A 19,051-nucleotide genomic window follows, 5' to 3' on the forward strand; every position below is an offset into this window, starting at 1 on the left:
CCATACCCGGAGTGGAGCACTGAATTCTTCAAGCTGGGAATAAAAGGAGAGATACAAACACACAGAAGGCAAAAGGCAACTAGGATAGGAAAGGGACCAGAATCATGTCTCCAAAACAAGGCAATTTGGAGAAAGATGAGATTCTCCTTTGGTATCTGGAGCACTGCTACCAGGTAGAAGAGAGTTTAGACATGTTCTGTGTGAGCACAGGAGTTCAGGTAGGACCAAGAGGCAGGTGCTATCTGGAGACAGATTTTAAGTATTACTGCATCTCAGAAGCGCCCTGAGATTGAATGGACTTCTTTGAGTGTGGTAGTGAGTTCACCATCACGGATGGCATTCAAGTATAATGTGGACGATCACTCCCTGATTATAGAGATTAAAGCATGAGGCAGAGAAGGTGTAGTCTCTAAAATACCATTCAGTTGTGAAACTAAGAGAAGAGAGGATCAGTGACACGAATACAATAGTTAAGACTTTTTTTTCCAAAAAACAAAGCATTCTAAGATTTGTTTTGACAACATATACGTCATACCCCCATCCTCAATCCTAAGAAAAAGGGGCATGCTAGAGTGTGAAAAGACCGTCTTCATCTTCTCTTCCGTTGAAGACATTTTTACCTTCTCCTTCATTGTCTAGCCTGTAAACAAAGAAGAGAGACTGATGATGAGAGACCTCAAGACCAAAAACAAATGGATGCTGCTGAATGGATGCTAAACACAGAAGACAGGAGTTCCCATCGTGGCTCAGTGGTAACGAACCCAATTCATATCCATGAGGACTTGGGTTCAATCCCTGGCCTTCTCAGTGGGTTAAGGTTCCAGCATTGCCATGAGCTGGGGTGTAGGTCACAAATTTGGGTCAGATCCCGCCTTGCGCCTTGTGGCTGTGGTGTAGGCCAGCAGCTACAACTCCAATTTGACCCCTACCTAGGAACTTCCACGTGCTGGGAGTGCAGCCCTAAAAAGACAGAAAACAAAACAAAATAAAACAAAGCACTTAAACAAAAAAAGAAAAGGACGCAACCAGAGGCTGTTATAAAAGGTATCAGAATCTATCCAGTCTAAGCCTCTAATTTCACAGATGGGAAAACTGAGCCCTCAGGGGATAAAGGGCTTTTGCCAATCTATTATTAGCAAATCTATTATTTGCCAATCTATTTATTTATTTATTTATTTATTCATTCTTTTTAGGGCCGCACCCATGGCATATGGAGAGTCCCAGGCTAAGGGTCCAGTTGGAGCTGTAGCTGCTGGTCTAAGCCACAGCCACAGCAACTTGGGATCCTAGCCGCATCTGCGACCTACACCACAGCTCACAGCAACGCCAGATCCTTAACCCACTGAGTGAGGCCAGGGATCGAACCTGCAACCTCATGGTTCCTAGTCAGATTTGCTAACCACTGAGCCACAACAGGAACTCCGCCAATCTCTTTAGAAGAGAGAATTTAAAGTTTCTGTATTAGCAAGATATAAAATCATGATTTAAGTGTGTTTATTTCCTCGGAGGATCTCCAAGTGCGACTTTGAAAAGTTACCTTGCTAACTTTCAGGTTCCCTGATTGTTATTATTTATATGTTAATAGATATTGTGATATTGAGGCAATTATTTAAATGAAAGCAAGGTCTTCATTGCAGTTTATACCACATCTTTTCATTTCTTTTCCAAAAAGCTATATAACAGGACAGATAATCAAAATCTCTTTCCAGAGACTCTCCAAGTTATTCTGAAAACAAAGCAAAACAAAAAACTGCTCCCATGGTCTAATTTGGCAGAGAAATTAAATCCCAGGAGTGATATTACATTTTTTTTTTCATTTTCCACACTGCCAACTCTCCTCCCAATTAACTCCAGTTTAACAATGTCCTTTTAAAGTGGGTTACCCAGAGTTGAACAAACAATGTGTACAATGGCATATCACCTTCTTTCTTCTGCATGCCATACTTCTGTTAATGCAACCTGCCACTGTATTTGCATTTTGGACAAATACCACAGTGATAACTAAGACAGAAGTTAATATGAGCTGAATCCCCACATCTTTTTCACCTCTAATGCCACATCTCTCCAACCCTGCATTCAATCAGAACACAAGCACAAGTCATTAAACCACTGAGTAGTGTCTAATCATTTGTAACAGCTTGTTACAATCATTACAACAATCAGTCATGAAGATGAATTACCTTGTGTGTTTCTGGAAACAACTGGTCTTCAGGACTTTCCCTGAAAAGACAAAGTCCTGTTAGAGACAGAGTAGCTGTGAGGATATGAAATGCTGAGGGGAAGCCCAGAGGTAACATATGAAGAGCAGAGGCCGTTCACTCGTGGGAATATAGGAAGTGCATTTGGCAAACAAAGCCATTCCTTTCCCCAGATTAGATGATTACCTCTTTAGGCCCCAAACTACTGCCTGTCAATTACAAAGTTGTCCCAACATTGTAGGCAATGGTATATGTGAGCTGCTTTATTCTTATACTTTTTTTTTTTTTTTTTTTTGGTCTGCATTCATGGCAGGAAGAAGCTCCTGGGCCAGGTATCAAACCCTAGCCACAGCAGGATACTAGTTGAGTTCTTTACCACTGAGCTGCAATGAGAACTCCAAGCTGCTTTATTCTTGAGTGACTTGAATCCCAATACTCACCTGGGTTTTCATATATTTCCTTAGGAGATGTACCCAGAATTTCCAAAACCGTAACATGCCCTTGTATGAAGGCTAATGGCAGGCTTCCATGAAGTTCCAAATTTCCTTCTGTAGAGTTCACTAGGCACAGGTGTGGAGAAACCCAAGTTTCACTACTGTCGCTCAAACAGGCTGAGATGGTTACAACTGGATAGAACTCCTCACTGACTAGCAGTTTCTGTTACTGACTACAGAACATTTTTTCCCCTTTTGACAGAACCGGGTGTCATGTGCCTATATTTTGTGCATGACTTCTCTTTACAGTGTTTCTGTGGCATGCAGAAGTTTCTGGGTCAGGGATTGAACCCACACCACAACCGTGGCTGGAGCCATAGCAGAGACAATTCCAGATCCTTAACTTTCTAGGCCATAGGGAATTCCAAAACTTTTTTTTTTTTTTTTTTTTTTGAAGGTGGGAGAGATACAAGAAGGTCATGGACCAGCTTGAGAATCGAATGACAATTATGGACTCTGCCCACTGAAAGATATGGATATGAACCATGCAAGTACTTTTCACATGGTTTCAAAGGATTTACTGTCCCCCTGGGGTTTACCTGTGGATGCTAGTTTAAGAGGTTTTTTGGGTTTTTTTTGTTTTTGTTTTTTTGTTTTTGTCTTTTTCTAGGGCCACTTCCTCGGCATATGGAGGTTCCCAGGCTAGGGGTCCAATCAGAGCTGTAGCCACCGGCCTACGCCACAGCCACAGCAACATGGGATCCAAGCCGCGTCTGCAACCTACACCACGGCTCATAGCAATGCCAGATCCTTAACCCACCGAGCGAGGCCAGGAATCGAACCCGCAACCTCATGGTTCCTAGTCGGATTCATTAACCGCTGAGCCACGACGGGAACTCCAAGAAGTTTTGCTTTCAGGTAACGAATAAGAAGACCAGGATGACTCATGGCTCTTTTCCTGGGCCAATCCAAGCCAGAAAAAGGCTGGGCCAGGGTTTCCTCTACCCCAAGACGGTGGTAAGAATAGCTCTTCCCACTGAAGGCTGTCAGGAGTATGAAGTGAGTTACATAAGTCAAGAATATAGCAGCAGCACCAGCACAGTGTCCAATAAATAAAGGTGCTCTTATTTTATGTTAATTTTCTTTCCCACAATATAAACTCTATCAGGGGCATGATGTACAAAGATTTCAGCATCTTAGGGAGACTGAGTTTACCTGTTACTTCCTTGACGGGCATGAGGGCAAGGACAGAAATGAAACTCTAAGGAACAGGGCAAGGGGCAGGAAGCAGAATCCATGCACGCCCAGAGCCTTCTGGAGTTTCCCAAGCTTCACCCCACCTGGTCCTGCCCCCCTTACCTCGAAGGAAAAATGCCAGAAGAAACACCAGCAGAACGAATCCCAGGGAGGGAGCAATGATCATGAGCAGGTCATACTTCTTGACCATTTTTATCTGGTGAGACACAGGGAAAGCCGGTGGGTCACTCATTTCTGAACATTACCTCTGCCTGAGTTTCCTGCCGTGATCACACCTTCTAGCAGCCAGCAGCCTCAGTGCATCCCACCGCCTTTGGCCTGATGTGTCTCAAGATCAAAACAAAGTCAACCTTACAAATTGGACATTTAAAAAAAAAATGGGAAAATATGAAATATTTTAACCAGACCCCAAAGTTTTCCTAAGTCTTAAAGATGGGACAGAGGGGCCATAGGATCTGAAGATTAGAAAAAAATAACTGCACTGTGAGCTGTGCCCTGCATCGTCCAATCTCTTTGCTAAACATCGCCAACGTCCTTTCAGCTCCACCTACCGCTGGGCATGAGTTTTTCTCCTGACTGCCTCGGAGTTTTATTTATTCATTTATTCATTTATTGACTGATTTTTAGGGACACACCTATGGCATATGGAAGTTCCCAGGCTAGGGGTCGAATAGGAGCTGTTGGCTGGCCTACAGCACAGCCACAGCAATGCAAGATCTGAGCCACATCTGTGACCTACATCACAGCTCACAGCAGCTCCAGATCCTTAACACACTGAGTGAGGCCAGGGATCGAATCCACATCTTCATCAATACTAGTTGGATTTGTTTCCACAGTGCCACAATGGAAACTCCTGATTTCAAGTTCTAGAGGTGATAAGATGAAAGAAAAAGTAGAACTCAGTTTCAAATTTCCTGCAGCAGTGGTTCTCCAAGTGTAGTCCGGAGATCCCCATGAGAGCAAAATGATTTTCAGAACACATTATTTGTCACTTTTTTTTTCTTTTTTTAGGGCTGCACCTGCAGCATATGGAAGTTTCCAGAGCTATAGGTGCTGGCCTATGCCACAGCCACAGCAACACCAGATCTGAGCCACAACTGCAATCTACACTGCAGCTCACCGCAATACCAGATCCTTACCCACTGAATGAGACCGGGGATCCAACCCACATCCTCATGGAGACACTATGTCAGATTCTTAACCCACTGCACCACCATGGGAACTCCCAATTATTTGTCGCTTTTGCTGTCATTCTTTCAGAGAATGACATACAGTGGAGTTTCCCAGGGGTTACCGTCATGTGACATGTGATGTGAAATGTCAATGCCCTGATGATATAAGATGCAAGAAGAAATGAGAATCTCTGTCTACTATTGAGACAGACATTAATGAGACTTGCAAAAATGTAAAACAATGCCACTTTTCTCACTAATATTTTTTCATTAAAGAAAATGTTATTTTTCGTAAAACACTATTTATGTTACTATGTAATGGGCTTGTTATACTTGGGTTTTTTCATTTTTGTTTTTTTATAAATTTCATCGGCATATAGGTAACTTACAGTGTTGTATTAGTTTCAGGTATACATACAGCAAAGTGAATCAGCCATGTATATATATATATATATATATATCCATTCTTTTTCAAATTCTTTCTCCATATACCTTATCACAGAGCACTGAATAGATTTCCCTGCATTATATAGTAGGTTCTTGTTGCCTATCAATTTTGTATATAGCAGTGTCTATTGTACTTGTTTTTAAATGAATTCGTTTTAAAAATTGTTTTAATTTTTATGACTATAAAGGAATTCTAATATCATTTTTTTGTTTGTTTGTTTTTGTTTTTTTTTAATGGCTGCCTTCCAGACATATGGCAGTTCCCTGGGCCAGGGATTGAATCTGAGCTGTAGCTGTGACCTATACAGGATATTTTAACCACTGTGCCAGGCTGAGAATGGGACCCTCACCTCTGCAGCCACCTAAGTTGTTGCAGTTGGATTCTTAACCCACTGCATCACAGCAGGAATTCCAATACCAAATCCTTTGAGGAGCACTGCTCTGTAGGCAGCATCTAGTTTCCAGGTGGCTACACCACCTCCCTTTGGCCAAGCCAGGCTCCATCCCCCCCATCTTCCTGTCCCTCCTCCAACACAGCAGCAAAGGCAACACAATAACCTCTTGCTGATGAGAGAGAAGGGGGAAAAGAAAGAAAGGATAGGACCTTCACATTTCTTTTTACAGGTGTCTACCCTACCTGAAGGCTTTACATAAAGCACCTTGAATCACTTTTGTAATAATAAAAATGAATGAAGGGCACACTCAGAAAATAAGAAGAACGCTGGTGACAGCTGTTGATTCTGTAGGATGCTGCTAATCTGGGGCCACCAGAGGGACCACATAGTGATTTCAGTATTTTCATATGTTTTTCTTTTTTTCTTTTCTAAGCATCTGTACATATAGAAGTTACAATATCAACATTATCTCTGCCAAAAGCACAAGTCTACAAATTCCTTCACTGTGTCATCCCAGTTGTGGTGCGTTTTACCCTTAGAAACATGTGCTCCCCCTGGCCCATTTCTGCAAAACTCTTCTGTGCATTTCAAAAATCTCAGTCATATACTTCCAAATACTTCACAGAAAATTTACCTGTTCTGATTCAACTTCATTTTGCAGAAGAATTGTTGTCTCAGATGCTGGGAAAGAGAAAGAAAAGAAAATGTTTATATTTCCTGTGGAGGATAAAATGCCACCTCCTCAAAGAGACATTTCAGTCGATGTGTTTAATCTTTTAATCCCAATTTTCCCTTTTATTTTCTTTTTTGGCCATGCCTACAGCATGTGAAAGTTCACGGGCCAGGGATCGAACCGGCACCACGGCTACTGCAGTGACAACGTCAGATCCTTAACCTGCTGCACCACAGAACTCCCTGACTATCCTTTTTTTGTATAATTTATGCACATTTGTTTTAATACGGTTTTATCTCAAGCTCATCTACTATCCAATATCATCACACGGAACATCTCCTTTTACGGATGGGGAGAATGAGGCAATAAACCAGTAGGCAACTGCATCTAAATATTCCTAAAGTCTCAGCAATGTATTCAGGACTTTTATCCAGCAAGAACACTTGCCAGTCTATCTACCAACAAATATTTATCAAGCATTTATTATAGGCCCTGCACTATGCTAACTGGGTCAATGGAATGTACAACTTAGTACAGAAAACCACATTTAAACAAGTAATGGGAGTAGGTGAAAAAACAGTTGTGCAAAAATCTAAGAAGAAATAGCATGTGTTTTCCTAGGGGTATATCATAAGGATGGATGACCTCTTTTAGGGGGTCAAGGGAAGCATCCCTGAAAATGTGAAATTTAAGCTGAGACATGGAGTCATTTATTTGTAACTGATAGTTGACTTCAACAAGGGAAACACTGAGATCTACCCAGGGCTAAGTTCTGTTCTGGGCGCTAAGAATGCAGAAGCATGGCCCCATCCTTATGAAATCTATGGTAAGTTAGACAATGGAGACCAGAGGGTTGTTTCAGCCTAACAGCCCAAGGGGAAGGAGGCAGCGTGGACAGGCTGCTGGGGAGGGTGTGCTGAGGGAGAGGCACTTAGCTCCGTGGAAGTACAGTGAGTTCTAGTAGAATTAAGCTCCATGGGAATTCTCCTTGTGGCTCAGTGGGTTAAGAACCCAACTAGCACCCATGTGGAGGTGGGTTCTATCCCCGGCCTCGCTCGCTCAGTAGGATATGATCCGGTTAGGAGGATAAGAGAACAGCCAAGATGAGATTATCATCTGATTCCAGGTCTGAGATTCAGGGCTAGAATAAGGGGAGGGAAAGCAACAGATTCCAGAAATGCTTTGGGAGGGAGCTGAGGAGGATACGGACATCAAATGTGGAATAAGAAAGAGGTAAGCAGCCTTCACTAACTTGAAGCTTCCTCCTTGAGACCCTCAGCCATGGCTTGAACTGTCCCCCAAGACTGGGAAGAGCAAAAGCAGCAAGGAGGGGGAGAAAGGCGAGGAGCTCACATTTAGAGGCCTGTGGTATAAGATACCAGAGAGACACTGCAAACATGATTTGCATAACAAGCAGTTGATGGCTTTGAATCTGAATGGACTCAAGAAGAGGTTGGAGCTGGAGATGCAGATTTGGGAGTTATCAGTACCCAGGAAGCAGATAACATTCTTAGTGTATCTAAGAAATCCAAGGGTTGTACTTCCAGAGAGAGAGAAGAGCAAGAATCCTGAGAAACCCTGGCAGTTTTAAGATAGGCAGAGAAGGAGGAGGAGAAAGAAGAAAAATAGAGGGGCAGGGAGCAGGAGTTCCCGTTGTGGCTCAGTGGTTAACAAATCTGACTAGGAATCATGAGGCTGTGGGTTCGATTCCTGGCCTTGCTCTGTGGGTTAAGGATCTGGCGTTGCCGTGAGCTGTGGTGTAGGTGGCAGACGCGGCCTGGATCCTGTGTGGCTGTGGCGTGGGCTGGCAGCTGTGGCTCTGAGTAGACCTTAGCCTGGGAACCTACATATGCCACAGATGCAGCCCCAGAAAACACAAAAAGACCAAAAAAAAAAAAAAAAAAGAGCAGAAAGTGAGAGCAGTGTCCCCATGTCCAAGAGGGATGCAAAAATCCTGTGTGGAACACAATCACCAAGATATGGAAGCAACCTAAATGTCCACTGACAAAGGAAAGGATAAAGATGTAGTACGTAAAGGAGTTCCCGTCATGGCTCAGTGGTTAACGAATCTGACTAGGAACCTTGAGGTTGTGGGTTCAATCCCTGGCCTTGCTCAGTGGGTTAAGGATCTGGCGTTGCCATGAGCTGTGGTGTGGGTCACAGACACGGCTCGGATCCCACATTGCTGTGGCTCTGGTGTAGGCTGGCAGCTACAGCTCCAATTTGACCCCTAGCCTGGGAACCTCCATATGCTGAGCGAGCGGCTCAAGAAAAGGCAAAGACAAAAAAAAAAAAAAAAGATATAGTATAATATACAATGGAATACTACTCAGCCATAAAAAAGAATGAAATAATGTCATTTGCAGCAACATGGATAGAACTAGAGATCATCACACTAAGTGAAATAAGTCAGAGAAAGACAAATATCATATGGTATCACTCATATGTGGAATCTAAAATACGACACAAATGAACCTATCTACAAAACGGAAACAGACTCACAGACATAGAGAACAGACTTGTGGTTGCCAAGGGGGAGGGTATTGGAGGGGGGTGGACTGGGAGGTGGGGTTAGCAGATATAACCTCTTATACATGGAGGGGATAAACGAGGCCCTGCTCTATAGGACGGAGAACTTTATCCAATGTCCTATGACAAACCATAATGAAAAAGGATATTTTACAAAGAATGTGTACGTATATGTGTATATATATATAATTATATATAAAAACACAGATTAATGCAACATCGTAAATCAACTATACTTCAATTAAAAAAAAAATCATGTATGCCATAAAACTTTTCCATAGAAGCAGAACCCAAAGCCACACATAGACAAAGCCCGAATGCAGCAAATATCTAGGCTAATAATTATTACAATTGATCATGACCCTCAAGTTTCCTCACACAGAAGGCAAAAGTAGCAATGTGAACGTTTCCACAGAAAAGAAAATCATAGACTTGGAGAATAGACTTGTGGCCACGGGGAAGGCAGGGGGAGTGGAAGGGATGGGGAGCTTGGGGTTAACGATGCAAACTATTGCTCTTGGAATGGATTTACCATGAGATCCTGCTGTGTAGCATTGACAACTATGTCTAGATACTTACATCGCAACACAACAATGGGAGGAAAAGGTTTGTATACACGTATGTGTAACTTGGTCCCCATGCTGTACAGCAGAAAAACATAAAAAATAAAAAATAAAAAGAAGAATCTTTAAAAAAAAGAAAGAAATATGATGGGTTTTCTAAAGCACATAATTTGGTACAAGAACACTTATTTAACAATGAAAGTGACTTGTTGAATGCCTAGGAGCACAAAACTCTGGAGGGGGAAATTCGGCTTGTTTTCCTATCCTACAACTCAGTTAATGTTGTTTTTTCTCCCAGCTATTATCCCTCAGAGCTAGAAATTGCAGGTAAGTACTCAAAATTCTTACCCTGTTCTGTCAAAATCTTGTTGTATTACAATCATTTGTGATGGATAAGCCTGAAATTGAAACCATCAAAGAGAAAAGCCAGCTTGGGTCAGTTTTGTCTGAGCTAATATGTATTTTAAATTGGAACTGTCTAAGGGGAAAGGCATTTTGCAAACACAAACACTGCGGAGTGATATCAAGCACACTTTTTCTTCTCTATCTCTTCCTCCCCCTCCTCCTTCTTCTCCCCATTCTGAAAACCCAAAACCCAAAGGGGAACCCCTAGAGGGCTGCAGTGTTGTATACCAAACAGCAACAATAAATACACATTGATGATAACTTGTTTTCCTCATAAAACTAACGATGCTAATGGCTGGGGGGTGTGGGTGAGACATGGGAAAGACGATTGTTTTTTCATTGTCCTCTGTGTCCTCCCGTCTCTTGCATTTCCAAGGCCCTAAATTCTGCCACAAGCACATTCATGCAAAGGCAGAAGCCTCCCAGAACTTTCAAGAAAAGCAATTCTGTGAAAGAGGAGCTGTAGGGGGTTGAATATCGTTCTCCACCAAACCATGTCCAACTTGAACCTCAGATTGCAACCTTATCTAGAAAGAGGGTCTTGGAGCAATGGGACTGGCAGCATCTCTGCAGTACCAGGATGCAGGTTCAATCCCCATTTCGGCACAGGGGGTTAAGGATTCAGCAGGGCCGCAGCTGCAGCGTAGGTCAAAATTGCAGCTCAAGTCTGATCCCTGGCATGACACGGGAACTCCATATGCTGCAGGGTGGCCAAATCAGAAAGAAGAAAAAAGAAATAGCGTCTTTGCAGATGTGATTAGTTAAGGATCTTGAGATGAAATCAATCTGGATTTAGGATGGTATCTTTCCAGGAACAGAAGAGGACACGCAGATACACACACACAGGGAAGGTCATGTGAAGACAAGAGGCTGAGGCTAGAGTGAGGCTGCCATCAATCAAGCAACCTCTGCAGCTTGATTGCTCCAGAAGCTGAAAGAGGTGAGGAAATACTCTCCTCTAGGGCCTCAAGAGAGAATCTTGCTCTGCCGACACCTGGACCTCAAACTTCCTGCCTCTAGCACCATAAGAGAGTAAACTCCTGATGGTTTTTTTTGTTTTGTTTTGTTTTTCTCTTTTTAAGGCTGCACCTGTGGCATATGGAAGTTCCCAGGCTAGGGGTCAAATTGGAGCCATCTGCTGGCCTACGCCACAGGTCACAGCGACACTGGATCCTTAACCCATGGAGTGAGGCCAGGGATCAAACCTGCTCCTCATGGATACTAGTTGGCTTCTTAATTTGCTGAGCCACAACAGGAATTCCTAAATTCCTGTTCTTTTTTTTTTTTTTTTTTTTTAGGGCTGCACCCCATAGCATATGGATGTGCCCAGGCTAGGGGTCCAATTGGAGCTGTCGCTGCCAGCCTATACCACAGCCATATCAACGCCAGATCTGAGCCGCATCTGCAACCTACACGGCAGCTCACGGCAACGCCAGCCCCTTAACCCACCGAGAGAGGCCAGGAATCGAACCTACAACCTCATGGTTCCTAGTTGGATTCCTTTCCACTGCACCATGATGGGAACTTCCCTAAATTCCTGTTCTTTAAAGCCACCTGGCTTGTGCTACTTGTCAGAGCAACCCTGAGAAATTGATATAGGAAATTGATTTATGAAGGAAGATGAGAGTGGCCTTCAACGGGGGAAAACCAGCCTGAGGGTCAGGCAATGGGTGCTGAGCACATTTAAGAAGACTCAGTAGAAGTTGCTGTCGTGGCTCAGCAGAAACAAATCTGAGTAGCATCCATGAGGACACAGGTTCAATCCCTGGCCTAGCTTTGTGGGTTAAGGAGCTGTGTTGTAGGTCACAGATGCAGCTCAGATCTGGCGTTGCTTGTGCCTGTGGTGGAGGCCAGAGGCTACAGGTCTGTTTCAACCCCTAGCCTGGAAACCTCCATATGCCACAGGTGCGGTCCTAAAAACCCCCCCAAAAAAGTAAATGGAATCGAAAGGCCTGGCATTAAACTCCAAAGAGCACTAATGTAATGTAAAATTCCGTTGAATGTTGAATCCTCAGGAACAACCCTGAGTGGCAGACATCAACCCACACAGCCAGTGAAAGAATGGATGGCCGAGCAATGCAATCAGGTCAGACAGGTCGTAGGTGGTGCAGCTGGGATTTGAACCTTGTCTGGTTGACATCAACACCTCTGCTCTTAACAACCTTATTACACCAGAGTATAAGCCTAACGGTACCCCATAAATAGCCTGTCCCCCTGAGGCAAAAAGGAGTGCTCAGCTCATGACTGGCATTGAATCTAGAAAAGAGGTTGGCCCAGAGCAGGGGTCTCCGGAGAGGGCTTGGTGCTCACCTGGAGGAAACAAAGCCACCTTCTGCGTGTGGGAGAATGAGAGCTTCTGCTAACTTTTTTTAATGCTAATTTAATTTTATTCCTATTTCTTTTTTTTTAAATTAAAGTGTAGTTGATTTACAATGTTGTGCCAATTTTTTTCCCTTTTTTTTTATGGCCACACTGGTGGCATATGGAAGTTCCTGGGCTAGGGGTTGAATCAGAGCTGCAGCTGCCTAGGTGCCTTCGCCACAGTCACAGCAACACAGGATCCAAGGAGCTTGCAGCAATGCCGGATCCTTCACCCACTGAGCAAGGCCAGGGATTGAACGTGCATCCTCACAGACACTACATTGGGTTCTTAACCCACTGAGCTACAGTGGGAACTCCCCCATCTCTTTTTTTTAATTAATTAATTTTTCTTTATTCTAGTTGATTTATAATGTTGGGCCAATTTCTGCTGGAGAGTAAAGTGACCCAGTCGTAATACATATTCTTTTTCTTGTATTATCTTTCATCATGTTCTATCCCAAGAGATTAATTTTTTTTTTTTTCTTTTTAGGGCTGCACCTGTGGCACATGGAAATTCCCAGGTTAGAGGTTGAATCAGGGCTGCAGCTGCCAGCCTATACCACAGCCACAGCAAGGCCAGATCCTTAATCTACTGAGGCCAGGGATCAAACCCACATTCTCATGGATATTAGCTGGATTCTTTTAGGACCTACCTGGGGCATATGCAAGTTTCCAGGCTAAGAGTCGAATCAGAGCTACAGTTACTGGCCAACACCACAGCCACAGCAATGTGGGATCTGAGCCACGTCTGCGACCTACACCACAACTCATAGCAAGGTCGGATCCTTAACCCACTGAGCAAGGCCAGGGATTGAACCCGCATCCTCATGGATACTAGTTCGATTTGCTTCTGCTGCACCATAATGGGAACTCCACTAGTCCAGTTCTTAACCTGCTAGACCACAACAGGAACTCCCCAAAGAGATTGATTAAATTGAGTCGGTCCGTAAAACCTTTATCTGGGAGGGGATATATTTCAATACGTACATGTTCATACGAAAGTGCATTCGAACAAATTTTCAATAAGTGTTTTACTACTGCTAACACCTTATGAATCTGATCAAGAGAGGAAGATGAGTCACTTGGAGAGGATGGTAGCCAGAATAATGATGCTCAAAAGTGCCCATGTCCTACTCTTCAGAATCTGGGATCCGAACGTGGCAAAAGAGACTTTGCAACGTGAGGAAGTGGAGGGTCTTAAGATGGGAGATTATCCAGGCTCTCCAGGCCACCCAATTCAATCAGAGGATCCTCACAAGAGGGAGGCCAAAATGCCAAAGTCAGGATATGAGATGACAGAAAAAGTCAGACAGAGAGGTTGGAAGATGCTACCTGTTGACTCAAAAATGGAAGAACAGGCTGAAAGCCAAAGAAAGTAAGGAGCTTTTAGAAGCTGGAAAAGGCAAGGAAGTAGATTTTCCCCCTCGAGAATTCAGGAGGAATGCAGCCACACCAGCACCTTGATTTTAGGACTTTTGACCTCCAGAACTATAAGCTAAATCTCTGCTGGATTAAGCCACCCCGATTCTGGTAATTTGTTGCAGCAGCCAAAGAAAACTAACACAGAGACATTGGTCCCTAAACTCGTCCAAGATAACTGTGGCTCTGGAGATGGAGACAAAGGATGAAAGGAAGTCTGACTTTTTATTTAAATTTTTTTTGTATGCCTTGTACTTTTGACATGGATATGTATTATCTATTTGAAAATAAATTAAACCGTCTTAGTAACAAAAGAATCTTAAAATTAATCATGTTTTTCCTGGGTCTATGTACTCACTAAAGCTTTAGATTAATATGAGATTTTCCTAGAAGAATGTATTTATGTGAAAAATACCTAACTACAGACACCCTGGCAGCTAGCGTTCTCACTGTAAGTTAGGCAACTGGCTTGCTGGTGTGACAGGCTCTCAAGTTCTTGGTACACAGAAGTACTCTGACCAAATGGAATTCCTGTAAAACTTAACCCCAGACCTCAGAGCACAGTGAGGCTGCCACTGGGCCTCTCTCAGCATCTACCACCACTAAGTATTTCCCCCAGACTTCCTGGCTCTGTGAAGTTTCCTCTCTCTGAACCAGAGTTTACCCATCTGAAAATGCTGATATTTCACCAATTGCTCTTCCAGGTCTTTTTAACCTTTATGTCTCTGAATAACTTTGTATATCAAAGAATTTGAAGGATCTGAGAAAATTATCACTACATAGTTATGTTTTTAAGGATATAAAGCTATCCTTAGTATATGGAATGACTATGCAAATACTTTGAAATATATATACAAACACATGTCTACCTCTGGCTCCCCAAAGAAAACAAAAAGAAGTGTTAAAATGCTAAATACATCTGACATTGAGTGGAAACGTAGGCAATTCGATTTTTTTCTTATTAGTATTTTTGTATAATTTCTACACGTTCTCAAAAGTGAAAATTTTAATTGTAAACTATTCTGTGTATCACGCATTAAGTACTGGAAACTGCAAGATGCCTTAGTCAAGGGCAAACTTGTAGGGTATGTGTCATTTCTCTGAAGCAAAGCCACAGTGATGTCCCAAGCAAAACTTTGAAGATAGCTGTTAGAAACTCCCCCACAGCCAGAGAAGGTTTTCATGGTGCTATCAGAATCGGGAACCTCCTTAGATCTGAGAGTCCTGACATGAAGGCAAAACAGGATATATTAGCTCCTTTTATCGGTCAAAAATGGTTTGTTTTTTCTAAATAATGCGTGCATATAAAAAACTGGTGAGGGAGTTCCCATTGTGTCTTAGAGGGTTAAGAACCCAACATAGTCTCCGTGAGGATGCAGGTTCAATCCCTGGCCTTGCTCAGGGGGTTAAGGATCCAGCACTGCTGTGAGCTGTGGTGTAGGCCGGCAGCTACAGCTCCGATTCCACCCCTAGCCCAGGAACTTCCATATGCCGTGGGTGTGGCCCTAAAAAGACAAAAAAAAAAAAAATTAAAGACGAACACTGTATCAATAAAAACACACCATCATTACCTTCTAAGGACTTCTCATCTCAAGGGTAGGGGGCAACATTCAGTGATTGTTCTGCAAAGTAAACCTGTTGAAATAAACTGACACTTGCCCTTCCTAAGGAAGTGTCCTGTATCTGAATGGTTTGGATCAAGGGCTGCAAATGACAGCCTAGGGCTAAATCCAGCCGGCAGCCTGTTTTTTGCATAGCCCATGAGCAAAGAATTGTTTTTGCATTTTTAAACAGTTGGGGGGAAGAAAACTAAAAGAAGAAGGCGTAACACAGGAAAACCACTGGCAGTTCACATCTCATTGTCCCTGGGTGCAGTTTCATTGGCACGCAGAGGCACCCCTTGCATGGGTGTGGTCTCCCGCTGCCGTTGCGTGCCCAGGGCAGAGGGGAGCAGCTGCAACAGGGACAGCAGGGCTCGTAAGGCCTCAACAATGTCCTATCTTGGCCCTTGGCAGAAGTTTGCCGATGACTGCAAGTTAGTCTATGGGGCAGAAACAGCACCCATGGAGTCAGGGAATTAAATGTGTTATATCTGAGACCAATTTTAATCTTAAACCTTCAGACCTTCAGACCCCAGGGTGACAAGAGGCTTCCCTGCAAGGTGGTTTTTGTGCCTAAGGTGGTGGACTAGGCCCCCAATTCTCACTGAAATAAAAAACATGTGCTTGGGGCAGTTCTGGAATGGCGCTGAATTTTCAGACTTTGGGAAAATCTTTTGAGACTCCATTTTGAATGACACCCCTGTTTCCAGACCATTAGCAGAAATTTGCTTCAAAATTACTAGGAACCTCCTGTCAGAATTAATTTATGGTGCACTAGTGAAGACCTGACATAGGGATGAGCCCTTCATGTAAATTATTTCATTTAACGCTTACAAAACCCATTTTTACAGATGTATAAACTGAGGCTAAAAGAGTTTAAATAAATCACTCCCTCGAGGTAACACAGACAATAAAAGGAAATTTGAACCCAACTCTGAATGACTTCATATATGTCTGTATTGTCCTCTTAGGACATATGGAAGTTCCCTGCTAGTGGCTGAATCAGAGCTGGAGCTGCCGGCCTACACCACAGCTGTAGCAGCACCAGATTCAAGCCACATCTGTGACCTACACCACAGCTCATGGCAACTGCCAGATCCTTAACCCACTGAGCAAGGCCAGCTATCAAAGCCATGTCCTCATGGATACTAGTCAGGTTTGTTACCACTGAGCCAACATGGGAACTCCCTGAATGACTTTATTTATTTATTTATTTATTTTTTGTCTTTCTGCCTTTTCTAGGGCTGCTCCCGAGGCATAGATTCCCAGGCTAGGGGCCGAACTGGAGCTGTAGCCGCTGGCCTACGCCAGAGGCACAGCAACGTGGGATCCTAGCTACGTCTCCGACCTACACCACAGCTCACGGCAATGCCAGATCCTTAACCCACTGAGCTAAGCCAGGGATCAAACCCACAACCTCATGGTTCCTAGTCGGATTTGTTGACCACTGTGCCACGACCACTGTGCCAACTCCCTGAATGACTTTAAAAAAATCATGATGTAACCACTCAGAGAAAAGAAAAATAACGTATTAAATCATATTTGAAAACAAAACTATCTAACCACTAGGCTTCACACCAGAAATCAACTCGAAATTGAATCACCACCTTCTCAGCGTGTACATTTTAAAACTCATATTACATATGTTGACTCATCACTGAATTCATAGAAACTGGGACTCATCTGTCTCTACTTTTAAAACAAATTTAGTTTTGAAATAAGTCAATTCAATGATACAATCTTCACACAACCCTGGAATTTTAAAAGCAACCACCCTTCAGAGAAGTTTCTTTGCTTTCATCAGAAACAGCTGGCTTATGCTGCCCTCTTGTGGATCAGTTAGGGTATGGTCTTAAAAATCCAAAAGAGGGCAAAAGAAGCCCCAAATCAGTCTGAATATTTTAGATTTGAGAGGAATTCAGAATTATCTTCTCTGATTCCTTTTTCTTTCCTAATCAAGGAAAAACATCTAAAAATCTACAGAGACAGTTTTACTCACTCAAGGTTTCACAGTAATGAGTAACAAAGGAAGTGACAGGAATCCATATTTTCTGACCTTATCTGGTAGGTCTAAGGCAGATCTAGAATCCCAAAACAACTTTTGAAAATAGAAAACACATTTAATGCATTCACATACTTCCTTTAAATTTGGGGAATCTCCTCATGTTTTGGGGGGGGGGGTTGCTTTGTTTTGTTTTTGGCCGCACCCATAGCTTCATGCCCAGGCCAGGGATTAAACCCACGCTACAACAGCTCCCCAAGCCACTGCAGTGACAAAGTCGGATCTTTTTTTTTTTTTTTTTTTAGGGTCACACCCCAGGCATATGGAAGTTCCCAGGCTAGGGGTCTAAGGGGTCTAACTGGAGCTACAGCTGCTGCCTAAAACACAGCCACAGCAACACCAGATCTGAGCCGCCTCTCTGACCTACACCACAACTCACAGCAACACCGGATCCTTAACCCACTGAGCGAGGTCAGGGATGGAACCTGCAACCTCATGGTTCCTAGTCAGAGTCATTTCTGCTGTGCCATGATGGGAACTCCAAGGCTGGATCCTTAAACTGCTGCACCATGAGGGAACTCCAGCATGTTTTTCATATGTGAAATGATCAAAAAGAGCACTATGCCTTAACCTACAGAGCATTACATACGTGAATCAAGTGTTCCTTAGCTCCAAGGGAAAAACCATTTAATTTTGAAAGAAAACAGCAGACATTGCTGGCGCCCAGTGCAGCCCATAGAGAGTAAGGAATGATAGAATGACTTCCCATCCATGCAGATGAGGTAACAGAAGGAAAGCAGAGGCTCTAGAACACCGCCATGGAAGAGTCACTCAGTTCCAAACTGTGCCTCCACCTTCCACTGCCTCCAAGGATACCCCAGAAGTGGAAAATCTCCTCATCCCGGAGAGAGCCCAGAGTCACCGCCCTCAGGCCCCTGCTCTCACAGGCCGACACGCGAGGGTCTCAGGGAAGCAGAGACAAGCCCTCCTCCTCATCCTGCCCCATGGGACTCCTTTCTGAGGGCAGTGCTAGCCTGCTCTGCCCCCACCAGATGGTCAATAAGGCTTGATGGGCAGGTGGCAAGGTACACGTTTCACAAAGAACCCACTGCATTCTTTTTTTTGGGGGGGGCTCTTTTTAGGGCTGCACCTAGCCTATGGTGGTTCCTAGGCTAGAGGTTGAATCGGAGCTGCAGCTGCTGGTCAACACCACAGCAACTTGGGATCTGAGCCGCGTCTGCGACCTATACCACAGCTCACCGGATCCTTAACCCACAGTGCGAGGCCAGGGATTGAACGTGCGTCCTTGTGGATGCTAGTCAGGTTTGTTACCGCTGAGCACAATGGGAACTCCAACCCTCTGGATTCTTAACACCAGGAGTAATAAATGGATACTGTGCACCAAGCACTCACTAACCACCCATCACAGTGCGAAGTATTGTCTCACGGGATCTCAGAGAGTGTTCTGCCCTGGGCCCCATATTGTCCTCCTGTTCTCACAGTGGGAATCCTGTGGCCTAGAGACGACAGGCAGCTGGTTCAAGTGACATAGCTAGGAAGGGAGACAGCAAACCTCAAAAGCAGCGTTACCCACC

General features: G+C 43.7%; 1 protein-coding gene across 2 annotated transcripts in view; it reads right to left on the bottom strand.

The window, feature by feature from the left end:
* Positions 1-462: 462 nt before the first annotated feature.
* Positions 463-19,051, bottom strand: part of TIMD4 (T cell immunoglobulin and mucin domain containing 4) — a 39,257-nt gene continuing 20,668 nt past the window's right edge. For both annotated transcript variants that reach the window (XM_047775157.1, XM_047775068.1), the window contains 4 exons: positions 6,538-6,584; positions 3,992-4,085; positions 2,181-2,220; positions 463-640 (listed from right to left, as the gene is read on the bottom strand). In XM_047775157.1, the coding sequence (XP_047631113.1) occupies positions 568-640; positions 2,181-2,220; positions 3,992-4,085; positions 6,538-6,584 (254 nt within the window). In that variant the 3' untranslated portion in view covers positions 463-567. The remainder of the gene's footprint in view (positions 641-2,180; positions 2,221-3,991; positions 4,086-6,537; positions 6,585-19,051) is intronic.

This window comes from Phacochoerus africanus, chromosome 1 (assembly GCF_016906955.1).
Source record: "Phacochoerus africanus isolate WHEZ1 chromosome 1, ROS_Pafr_v1, whole genome shotgun sequence".
NCBI lineage: Eukaryota > Metazoa > Chordata > Mammalia > Artiodactyla > Suidae > Phacochoerus > Phacochoerus africanus.